We start from the raw sequence: 12,810 nt of genomic DNA on the forward strand, positions 1-12,810 counted from the left end.
ACATATAAATTTTCTATCTTTCATTATTGACTTTTTTTAGTAGTGACCCCCCCCCCCCCAAAAAAAAAACTAAGCTACGAGGAAAAATGTATTATGAAGATTAAAGTGGTGCAGCAATTTCTTTTTTCCTTTTTATTTTTTTTACTGTCACTTCGTAACTCGTATCATTCTTTTGCCGTCAACCTCTACCATCTTTTATTTTCTAAAACGATAAAAACTTTTTATTTGTCGTAGGATTTGTTAATTAGGTCTAATCTCATTTTTATAATTATCACCAATAATTTGGTACTCTACAATACATTAAAAAAAAAATAATAATAATAATAAAATATAGGAAGAAATTGTCTTTTTGGTGTAAGCTGCTACATATAAAATTCAAACGTTCAACACACATACACACATCTAAAAACCCTCATATATCATTTTCTTTCTTTTTCTATGAAGAAGAAAGTTTCTGTAAAAATTGATTGATTAATCAGAGAAACATATATCAAAGTCTAACCATTTCTCTCTTCTTTCATCTTTCCCTCTCCAAAACAAACAAAAAAAAGATTCAAATACTAACAATTTCAGACGAAAACGATGGCGTTTCATAACAACCACTTCAATCACTTCACCGACCAACAGCAACAACAACAACACCAGCCTCCTCCTCCTCCTCCTCCGCCGCAGCAACATTTCCACGAATCCGCACCGCCTAACTGGCTCCTCCGCTCCGATAACAATTTTCTCAACCTCCAGACCGCCGCAGCTACAAGCTCAGATTCTCCTTCTTCCGCCGCCGCTAACCAATGGCTCTCCCGATCCTCCTCCTTCCTCCAACGCGCTAACAACAACGCAACAGGTTCAGGTGACGTCGTAGAAGACGTCACCACCGGCGGAGAGGAGTCGATGATCGGTGAGAAGAAAGAGGCGGAGAGGTGGCAGAATGCGAAGCACAAGGCGGAGGTACTGTCTCATCCGCTATACGAGCAGCTTTTGTCGGCACACGTGGCGTGCTTGAGGATCGCCACGCCTGTGGATCAGCTTCCGAGGATAGACGCACAGCTTGCTCAGTCGCAAAACGTCGTGGCTAAGTACTCAACCCTAGACACCGCTCAAGGACTCCTTCCCGGCGATGACAAAGAGCTTGACCACTTCATGGTAACTTATTAACTTCTCTTTCCTTCTCACTTAATCTTTTAATCTCAATTATTTTTCGTTATTTTATTCCCTTTCTTTATTTTTACGATTTTTTTTGGGAAAACAAAATGAAATAATTTATTTTCGTCTTTTAGCTTGTAGTTAACACGGTTTGACAAATTGAAGTTTGTTAATTTTGTTTTCAAGATTTTTAAAAAACTTAATCGTAGAAGTAAGTAGGAACTAGATTTTGTATAAGATTTGTACTTTGCACACCGACACCACATGATCAGTGGGTGTTGCATAATTCGTCAGTCTAAAATTGTGATATTAGTTAATTAAATGCAGTTAAAAATTGTCAGAGAAGGTTTTATATTGATTTTCGAGATAGATTTAATTTGCTGAGTGTAAGTGGCATATTGAGCAATTTTATTGATTGTAGTTATATATATATATATACACTTTTTTTTTTGACAACATATATACACTTATCTGACAAAAAGTAGTTTGTAATTTTCTGTTTGTATTCCATCTTATCAAACTATTGATGGACGTGTTTGTATCTGTTGTCTGAAAGATAGATAATTCCATGTTTTGTGCAGACGCATTATGTACTGTTGCTATGCTCTTTCAAAGAACAATTGCAACAGCATGTTCGTGTTCATGCAATGGAAGCTGTTATGGCTTGTTGGGAGATTGAGCAGTCTCTTCAAAGCTTTACAGGTTAGTATTTTCGAGAATTCTTCTAATACTTTAACATTAATTTGCATTTAGCTGTAATGATAATTAACACTCTTGCACAAAGACACAAGGTAGTAAAGGTACTTTTCTTTCTAATTTCAGTGCTGTTTTATGGTCCTGATTTTATAAGGATTCAACATTTTTTTTTTTGGGTGAGCTACAGGAGTGTCTCCTGGTGAAGGCACAGGAGCAACAATGTCTGAGGATGAAGATGAGCAAGTTGAGAGTGATGCTCATTTGTTTGATGGAAGCTTAGATGGGTTAGGGTTTGGTCCTCTGGTTCCTACTGAGAGTGAAAGATCTTTGATGGAAAGAGTCAGACAAGAACTCAAACATGAACTCAAACAGGTAACTACCGATATATATACTATCTCCATCCTTAATACATTGTTTGATCTATAAAGTTAGATTTCCCCATAAGACCAATTATAACATATCCCTCATGCTTTTTTATCATTTTAGCCCAAACAAAAGATGCTTCTATTATTTCAGTCCAATCAATCAAGAACTTGTCAAACCTGCATTTCTGGTCTTCTAACACGATCATTACATTTAAATAACTTTTTTCTGAAGAACGGTTGTTTTGATGAGCTTGTCAGTTTACAATATTTACTTACCATCGATCGACACTTATATGCATTGTGGTTCAGCTATAGTTAGCTTGATCTAACGAAATAGAACCATATTTTTGTGAAAAGGGTTATAAGGAGAAAATTGTAGACATAAGAGAGGAGATACTGAGAAAGAGAAGGGCTGGAAAATTACCAGGAGACACCACCTCTGTTCTCAAATCCTGGTGGCAATCTCATTCTAAGTGGCCTTACCCTACTGTGAGTTCACTCTTTTTTACCTTTTTTTTTTTAGTCACTCACATGAACGTACGCCTAAAGGGTGTCTAGTTCTCTTTCACACATCTTGTAATACATCATTTTCACGACTTCATTTGCCTTCTCAATTTTCATATATTAAGTTTTCAACGAATGAGGCAACTTTTGGCAGGAGGAAGACAAGGCGAGGTTGGTACAAGAGACGGGTTTGCAGCTCAAACAGATAAACAATTGGTTCATCAATCAAAGAAAAAGGAATTGGCATAGCAATCCATCTTCTTCTACCGTCTCAAAGAACAAACGCAGAAGGTACTTCACACCAACAAAACTTTGTAGGAAGAGTTATTTATTCTAGATTAGCAAACGAAAAGATAAAATCTTTGAAATATATATGTTAGGTGTGACAAAGTTTAGCTTGTTTACGTATGGTTAGATTAAATTTGGAGAGTTATCTTTATGAAGCAATGCAGGTGAAAATAGCGGAAGAGAGCGTTGAGGTCACTTTGAAGGTTGCATGGATACCTTGATAGAAAGTTGGAGACATGAAGACAAAAAATTCTTACACAAAACAAACGTAGAACGTAACTTTTGTGCCATTACATGGTATGACTTCCATATTTCATAATTATTAGAGAACACGCAGAACCCAAAAGCACGATTTGTAATATGAGGTTTTAGATGGAGTTTATGATAAGATCGTCACTGCCATCTCCACCACCAATCCATCACCATATATATATTATTGTGAATAACATGGAGTTTTCTCTTTAGCATTTGTGCAATCATTGGCCGTATATCTATCATTACAAACAAGCATATAGCCTGATGGGTAATTTTTGTTAAGTGATGTTCTCAGGGTTTTCCTTACTTTTGTTTTGTGAGTGGAAACACGTTGTACATTATGTTACATTATTTGTTAACCCTAATACCAAAATATGATACGGCTAAACTCCATGTTAATGCATTCGGAGCTGCAAAGGTCGCTGGCAAACGAACGAATGAGATGTTCTCAGCTGTTGCAAAATTACTAAAACATTATAACCAGTTTTCCCATTTTGGCCCCTATTTTTCATTGCCCTGCATTATGGGCCTCGTTGTCTCTCTACCTTGCAGGGTTTACAAAACTAGTTCATGTGAAAAACGCCGACGTTTCATACGTTGTCCTCTTGTCTCTAAGGACGTCGTTTAGAATTGTCGATATGCTGTAGTACACTATTAGCACTTTTTATTCTTTTTAAGTAACAAGTGATATGGATATTTTTTTTTTTTTTTGGTAAAAAAGTGCTATAGATTTTGAACGATAACACAACAAAAAGCAGCCTTCTCCATCCATACTTTTTTTTGGTAGGGTTCTCCATCCATACTATATATACAATTAACTCTCTTTTTTCTTATTTAATCAAGGTGAAATAACAAAAACATTAGCAAAAACCATAAAGATTAATATTTTGGTCCATAGCCACATAAGATCATGAACAAACCAAATTTGAGATTATTTATAACTAATAAGAAACAAAATTCAAATCAATTTTGGATTGTTTAAGATCTTATATATGAACGAATATATATATTTTAATGGTTTGGTTTTGCTTCAATTATAATTTTTCATAGAGATAGATGGACTAGTGGTGGGAGTTGAGAGAGTCTCTTGTCAGCGGAATAAGATTGCATGACACGGCATTCTGAACGTTGTGGGGTTTCCTAATTGGTCTTGTCCTCTACTTTACATGACAGTCATATGAGAGGAGCGTTTATATATAGCTGGCTGACCCAATCATAAAAGACAGCTAGCTCTGTGTTATCCGTTATGTAGCAGCAGCGACGAAACAATTGCTTCTTCTTCTTCTCTTTTTTCTTGTTTTTTGTCATTATAGATAATAACCCACTATTGCTGAAGATATCAAAGATTCGTTATCTGAAAGTGACACAGAAAACACAAAAAAAAAGTACAAATAATAAAAGTGTTAGTGGGTAATTGGAGAGGATATATATATAGAGAATAAAACAGAGAGGACGACAAAGAAGTTCAACAATATTCTCTTCTCTCTATAGTTTATTATCATGCGCTATTGCGCTTCGTTATGTTACACGTTAGCCAATGTATAAGGAATATATATTCTGATACTTTCATATAAGTATATTAAGATAATCACTGGTAGTTTGGTACAAATATTAGATTCGCCTGGTGTTTAATTTCTGAAAAAAATTAAAATATGTGAGAGAAGAAGCCCTTCCTTGTACGAGGAAATAACGGTCGAATGATCACATTACATACTTTTCCAAATATTATATATTTAGAAATGCGATGACTAATTTTATCTAGGTACGATAACAATTCTAAGTTGAGGACGTCACGATTTCAAATATATATAACCCTTTTTATTTTTTATTATAGTATATAACTTTGATGGCATCTATATTCATTGTTGGAGTCACGATGCAATTTATCTTTCTTGTCACAAAAAAACATCTAAATATAGTTTTCTGATAGTTTATATATTTGACATTTGTGTATAGTTGATTGTATATTGATGGTTATACTTTGCGCCGGTCTCGTGATTGTGCGTTTGTAGTTATTAAATTGCATACGATGAATAACGATAAAATAGAAGATAAAAAATACTCCAATATGGCTAGTCCACCATAGCTATTATTTAATTCTGAAGTGAACAGATATTTTGATAAAGCATGCCTTTACAGTTGACAAAAGAAAGCATACCCCCTTAACAATTTGTAAATTACATTAACATATTAAAAAGGTACATTTTTAAATATAATCACGATATATTTATCTATAAATGTATGGTGGATAAAAATATCTAAACTTGAAACGATCAATGACGATGATTGACATTGATCATGTTGTGACTCAATGGGAGATAAAGTCTGGAAATAATTGTAACTTGTAAGAGAAAAACTAGAGAATTTGAGGTATATATAATACAATACAATAATAAAATGTATTATGTATAGTAGACAAAACGAGTAAGATTTGAGGCATCAAAAGAGAAAGAGACATGTCGACTGGTGGCAAGTGGGTATGTAGCACTATGTAACAACACAAACGTCAAAACATGTGCGAAAGCGTTATTTGGTTCGCTTTTCTTTTTCAACAATCATCCCCACTTCACTTCACTTCACAGTTCACACTCCTATCCTCAGTATCTCCTCCACTTGTTTCGTGTTTTTCAAAATTAAATTTTAAATATTATGGGATAATACTATAATTGGCCTCCACTATCTTAAACGGGCTTCGTATGATTATATATGCCCGTGACAACTTACCAGAAGAATCTCTGTATTTTGATTAAAACTAGGCTTTTCCTGATCACCTAATTCATGATTAGTCGAAACGTAAAGATTGGTTCTTCATAGATTTAATTTCAGTAGCTAAATCAGGTCTCTGTGTTCTGAAAAGTATACCCCAAACCAAACGGCCCAACCTTTGTTTTGTTTCGGCATGATACATGACGTCTATAAAATTAATTTTTGATTTTTGGAAAAAAGATAAAAAAAATTTACACTAAGATTCTGTTTTTACTTTTTACCTCAAAAAAGTACTAAATCGACATAGTAATTTGGCTTGGCATTTAAACCAACCCCGTAGGCCGTAGTACACCACTGTCTTGCTACGACAGTCTCAATGATCACGATTCGTAAATCATAAATACAGTACAATTAATGTTGAAACGTTACCATAAATATTACGTAGTATAAAGCTAAAATGTTTCTATAATCTAGTTTCATTATGATACCGACACAATCTATCTGTCTCCTTGTCCTGACCTGTTACAATCTTTAATGCTTTAAAGTTTCACCCTATCTGTTGCAAACTTGGAATTCAACTTCTACTATATTTTGATACGTTGTCAAACAAACGCATATCTTTTACCAGAATCTTTCACTTGATTCACGTTTCAACTCTGTTCCAACAACACTCTTTGTTTAATTGAGCCCTCACTCACCATATTCTGGTATAGTTCTTTGATGAATCAAGAAGCTCTGAGCATCTCTTGTTCCAGCTAAATATAATGTAGTAATTAATGAGTGCTAATACCAAATCCAAAATTGAATGATGGTATAAAAATATGCAATCGATTAGATCCACCCACATTATAGGGTTTGTTGATAAGAGTGTGTACTACTGTATTTGTAGAACAAATCTACAAATCAAAAAGTAAAATATTTATTTACAAACAAGAAAAAGGTCACACATCAATTTTACTAGGCCTGCGAATTCGGGTAATTCGGTTCGGTTCGGGTCGGGTAAGTCGGTAATCGGGTATTTACATAATTTTGAAGTTGTACCGAAACTAACCGAAATTAAATACGGTTCGGTTCGGTTCGGTTCGGATATCGGTTTATTCGGTTATGAGGTTAAAAACCCGAAAATAACCGATTTTTTAAAAACAATAATAATTTTGATTTTGTTTGGGATTTAATACCAACATTTTAGTTTAAAAAAGGCCCAACAAAAAAGGCCCGTCAATACAAACCCATAAAATAAAACAATTAGGGTTTTCTTCTTTCTCTGAAAAGATGGCATGCAGCGGCGGCGATTTACTCTGGCTCCGATAGTAGACGGCGGCGGTTCTCTCATACTTCGGTTGCTTACAACGGCAGTTCACTCCTGAGTCTGAGCTGTTGCAGCGACGAAGGCGGAAGAAGAAGAAACCATCATGGGCTATTGCAGCGACGAGGTGAAGAGAAGAAGATCAAAGAAGAAGTAGATCGAAGATGAAGGAGAAAAAGATCAAAGAAGAAGTAGATCGAAGATGAAGGAGAAGAAGAAGAAGAAGAATAACAGAAGAATGGTGAATCGAATGAAAGAAGATTCGATGTTTGGTGGTGAGTCTTCGTGTTCTTTGGTGGGAGAGGCTGCGAGTGAAACAAAAAGAAAATTAGGGTTATTAGGTTTAGAAAGAATTTATAGTAGTGTCCTTAATTTTCGGTTATCGGTTAACCGTTCGGATAACCCGACCGAACCGACCCGAATGACATAACCGAATTCTCTGCACAACTTGTGCCGATTGAACCGAACAAAGCAACACTAACCGAACCGATTTGTCTAAATCTCGGTTCGGTTCGGACAAATCGGTTCGGTTCGGACAAATCGGTTCGGTTATAATTCCCAGGGCGAAATTTTACTATAGAAAATGATTCTTTTTATTTGCACACATCGATTTTACATACAGGTATATCAAATCAATATGGCCAATGAGAGAGAGAGACAGAGAGCAGCATTTACATATTAGATGACGTCATATTCGTACGTCATTTCTCCGGCGAACAGTTACATTCCACCGTCAAACACACATAAAAAAAAAAACGAAAAATATTTTTGTTTAGAATATTTTTGTATTAACATAACCGTCAAAACGAGATCAAATCAACCGTGGCGGATCTCGTCTTAGTCACCGGAGACTGAGGCAACCTCGCCGTGAAATTCGGAAAAGAACCGTCGTCATCAGAAGCTCTCACATCATCCTCGAAATTAAGCGCGTAACTCAACGGATCATAACTAAAATCTCCAGGATAACTCTGGCTATGATGTCTCTGATGATGATGATGATGATGACAATTATTATAACCACAATTGTTGTTACGGGACGTAACCTTGATACGTGACTTCACGCGGCGACACCGATCTCTAAGCTCTAGCTCCTGCGCGGTGGATTTGAGCCATTCGTAAGGAGATCTTGGAGTTCTTGGTCCTCCTCCTCCTCCTCCTCCGATCATCATCGCTTCTGGCTCAACCACAGCGTTTGCTCCTAAACAACAGATGGGAGATCTCATCCTGTGATTATTAGTTCCTCTCGTCGTCGTTGATCTTGCGGTGGAGGGAGAGCTGCATTCGTTGTACATTTTTCTTGATCTTGAAAAGAATTGTTTCCTTGGAGGAAATTGTAAAGAAGAAGAGAGGAAAAATTAAAATGGTTTCTTGAATTAGAGAAAAAAAAAAGGAAAAGTGAGAGAAAGAGAATGAGTCTGAGGGGAATAAATAGGATAAGAAAGAGATAATTAAAATACGTGGTTGATGCGTGGGCTTTGGGCCCGATCCGCGTGTTCTATGGCGTTTGTTTTGTGTGTTTGAAAAAAAAATTCCACAGGATAACTAAAAATTGCAACTTGTATAAATATAGTAAAGTCTTACTAATAGTATAGTCTATGTGCTGGTTGAGAAAGTTTGGCCCCCAGTTTGTTTGCTCACATCTTGAATCCCAAGTGGCCATTAACATATAAAAAAAGAGCAAGGGAAACTTAAATGGACCAAGATTTGAAATTAGCTGGTTGAAAGGATTACCAACTTAGAGAATTATTAGTATTTCACAAGGCATTAACCAATATCTTTGAGACTTTTGAGAGAATGTACACCTGCATGATTACTAGAGAATCGTGGTGGTCCTTTACCCAAAATATTGAGTGTAGCCTTCTTCATCTTGAGGTGTGTGTTGTGTAGAATGCAATATATTGATCCTAGAAGGCTAGAATCGTTCGGAGAAGTAGCCACTAAGTAATGTACTGAGCAGATTTTGGTGCGATTCTTTAACCCTAGAGTCAACTCTGAAAGCTTCCTCTCAGAATGCTCCTTTCTTTGTATCTTTCCCTCTACAAGCGACCTCTCAGTCTCTTATGGTTTATAACAGAATCAAAAAGAGCTTTATAAACGAATGGAATAACAATTATAACCTGGATTTCTTTCGCTTTTTTTCTTTTAAACCCTGATATTTTTTGAAGGTGTTGTAGGGCAAACAATTCAATTATCAACTTCCATGTATGAAAAGGTGAATTTCGTTTTTAGTTTATTTTTTTGTACTGTGTTTCTTCTTGAAATTGAACATAACACACAAACACACGCACAAAAAGAATGAAACTCGTGTCAAGATGAGGAAGATTCAAAGATTTAGAAACTGTCACAATTCTGAAACCAAAGTTTCACAGAATCATGTATTCCTTTTAGGCTACTAGATTATGCTCCTACCTCTTGAGATTTTTTTTTTGAAATTGTATGTGGCCCATACTGGCCCATTTCTTAGGGTAGGCCGTAAGGGTTCTGGTCCCATACCCAATTTTTTTTTAGCAAATTTTCATGGTTCTTTTTTTTTTTTCTTTTGTGTTAAACAATGTTCATGGTTCCAAATAAAAAATTGTTGACTATTTTTTTTTTTTGGTTTTTGCTGCAGTCTGCAGACACCTTATATTGTCGTATATTGAGCAGAAGATAATGCTTCTCCTATAACATGCAACAAAGTTTTTTTTTAGTGCATATTACAAAACTTTGCGCAAATTAATAATTTATACTATGTTGTACACATTAATAGTATTAAAGTTTCTTGGTATTCTTCTATTGGCGAGCGGATGAGTTGAGGAATCTCCATGACTCCATCATGGTCTCCAGTTCCCTATTTGAAGTGGCCATTCATGTTTAATTATTAGTTTGTAACAGCAACATATTGTATATCATCGCATTTATGAACCGTATCGGGAATCTTTTAATATCAGTTTCCACTAATCTCTTAAAACGTCAATGATGAATGCAATTTATGGAGTATAGTTGGGTTGGTATGGGTCTCTGTGTGTGTGTTACATTCTTTATCACTAATGTCTCTACGAACAATCTTTCTTGTGGGGTTTTAATATTTATTTTTAAATTAATGTTCTTTACAAATACATTAAATTAGATTTTTAAAGCTTTTTTTCTTCTATATTTCTCCCATTTGTGATGAAAGCAAAGAAAAATGGTCCAACTTATATTCACAAAAAAAAAATTGAAGGAATAAATTTTAAAAGAAAGCCTCTACTATATTGAAAAGATCGCTGGTTAAGTATAAACTATACTCATCAATATTTGTTAATTCTAGTTTTAACTCTTTTTACTAGTAATCATTCTAGTATGTTAAAGACTTCAAGTCTGGACTGCTCACTGCATGTATCCCGGTGGAAATAAGGCCTTAGGATTTAGTATATGCATAAGATGATCCAAATGGGTACCAGTAATAAAGATCGATATTAACATGGTTAAAACCAACATTAGCTTGGGTGCAAATGGTTAAAACTAAAATTTCATAGTCACTTCTCTAAAATTGCTGCATATATTAAAAAAACTTAATTAATAGACGAGTCAATATTGATATGATTAAAACTTTAACCCTCCAAAAAAGAATACATTAATGGTAAAAATAACTTATATAAAATAATCAGGATTCCTGGAATTCTTAGATAACATAATACTAAGATATTCAAATGTCTCCTTTTTAGTTGATGGTAATTGATTAACCAAATCTACAAACAGATGTCGAGATAGAGAAGAAAAAATGGCAAATCAGAATAATATCATCATTATTGAAATTTATATATTATAGTATTGGATGCTAGTACTACATCATTGCTACACCCACTTTATTAAAATGAAAATATCCTCGAGTAAACTAAGCATCTTATTCTTTGTAATGGGAATCCCAAACTCGCTCCAAGAAATAATCAGCAGTCTTTGCGCTTTAGACTTTAGTAGTCTTTACCATTGGCGTCGAGCCATCAACACAATATTTTTCATTAGAAAAAGACTTTAACACGTTTTATACTCGCCAAAAGAAAACAATTTAACAAATACTTTGTTAAAGAAAAATGTTGAAACATCTCGCCACCATAATTCGCCATCAGATTTGGAGTTCAAAAATATATAGATTTTCTTTTAGTAACATAAAAGAAAAAGAAAAAAAAAACTCAAAGATATTTGAACCGAGATGAAAGCAGTCGACTTTTGGATTGTAACAAGAAAGAATAATCACATGACCACGACCAGACCATGACCATGACCATGTTAAATAAATCCAACATTCACTCTAATCCAGTGTCAGACATTGGATCACCAGCTTAACACTTTTGTCTATTGGATTTGCTATGATGATAGGATAAGCCTGGACACGTGTGAGACGAAACTATACGTGTCGTAGTAATGTGGACGAGGTGGTGTGAGTGTTGTAGCCTATTGCTTTATCACATTCTGTGATCCCGACCATACAAAATAACTGTTTTGTCCCTAACTTACCCAACACGACCTCCATGTGCCCCGCATTATTGTGATCTACGACTATTTAATTTATTTTTTATTTCCTAGATTCGTTTAAAACTTTAAATTAACCGTTACAATCGTCGTACCATTATATATATATATATATATATGTTTAATATAGTTTTTAACATTTTATCAAGTGGTTGTATACAGTACTACTTGTGTTACACCATATGGGTTCTGTACTCGACACAATTTTGCGAGTTTGTACTATCTTGATCACAAAATAGTCGCATCCACTCAAAAAACACGACAGTTTGTTTTTTGCTAATTTATCAGCATATTCATTGTTCAGTACTTAATCATCTTAACCAAATTTAGGAGATGTGTTAGATTAATCGCCTTTCCATCTAGTAGATCAACCAAGATTCACTACAAGAAAACAGGCCATTTGCCACTCCTACTATAGTCGCTCTTTAGTCGTAAATAAGGGTTTTGCGACTACTTCGCGACTATTTTCGATGGTCGCAAAAAAACGGTCGCAAAATATGTTGGTCACAACATGGTCGCTTATTTGCGACGGATTACAGACTCTTTTTTATAGTCGTATATTTGCGACGACACTGTGACTATAATTGGTAGTTGTACATTTCCGACTAAACTGCAACAAAGTCTACTTAGGGACAGTTTTGTGACTACATATAACAGTCGTATGTTTACGACCGTATTGCGATTAACGGTGGAGTCTGGGTTTAGCGACGGATTAAGGACGACCTATTAGTCCCAAAAGGGTTGCAAAGTCTGTTTTAGTTTAGTAGCAGTTGAGTAGCAAATTAGTCGTTTAGTATTGCGACTATGTTAAGACTGTTTTTGTAGTCGCTAAGGAGTTCGTGTTTAGTAACTATTTTGCCACTATTTTGTGAATTGGTTTAGTCACAAAATAGTCACATTTTGTGAATTGTGTTAGTCACAAAATAGTTTCATTATTTGAATTGGTATAGTGACAAAAGAGTCACATTTATTAATTGGTTTAGTCACAAATCAGAAACGTTTTAGCAATCCTAATTGTGATTAATTTGGGAATTTCAAATGCTAATAATCAAAAGG

At 34.9% G+C, this 12,810-nt stretch overlaps 2 protein-coding genes across 3 annotated transcripts; one reads left to right on the forward strand and one right to left on the reverse strand.

Annotated features, from left to right (window-relative positions):
* Window positions 1–143: 143 nt before the first annotated feature.
* Window positions 144–3,639, forward strand: LOC104769322 (homeobox protein knotted-1-like 4). Of its 2 annotated transcripts, none has more exons than XM_010493499.3 (6): window positions 144–1,143; window positions 1,725–1,845; window positions 2,027–2,211; window positions 2,562–2,693; window positions 2,863–2,999; window positions 3,153–3,639. In XM_010493499.3, exons 1-6 carry the CDS (start codon window positions 583–585, stop codon window positions 3,184–3,186), a joined length of 1,170 nt encoding a protein of 389 aa, XP_010491801.1. In that variant the 5' UTR covers window positions 144–582; the 3' UTR covers window positions 3,187–3,639. The 2 variants fall into 2 exon arrangements, with proteins under 2 accessions (XP_010491801.1, XP_010491802.1); XM_010493500.3 differs by having other exon boundaries at window positions 3,161–3,639.
* A 4,193-nt stretch (window positions 3,640–7,832) lies between these two features.
* On the reverse strand, window positions 7,833–9,469 carry LOC104769323 (uncharacterized). Its single transcript, XM_010493501.2, has one exon. It carries the CDS (start codon window positions 8,553–8,555, stop codon window positions 8,064–8,066), a length of 492 nt encoding a protein of 163 aa, XP_010491803.1. The 5' UTR covers window positions 8,556–9,469; the 3' UTR covers window positions 7,833–8,063.
* Window positions 9,470–12,810: the final 3,341 nt, after the last annotated feature.

The sequence above is a fragment of the Camelina sativa genome, chromosome 20 (genome assembly GCF_030686135.1).
Source record: "Camelina sativa cultivar CO46 ecotype springtype chromosome 20, ASM3068613v1".
Taxonomy (NCBI): domain Eukaryota; kingdom Viridiplantae; phylum Streptophyta; class Magnoliopsida; order Brassicales; family Brassicaceae; genus Camelina; species Camelina sativa.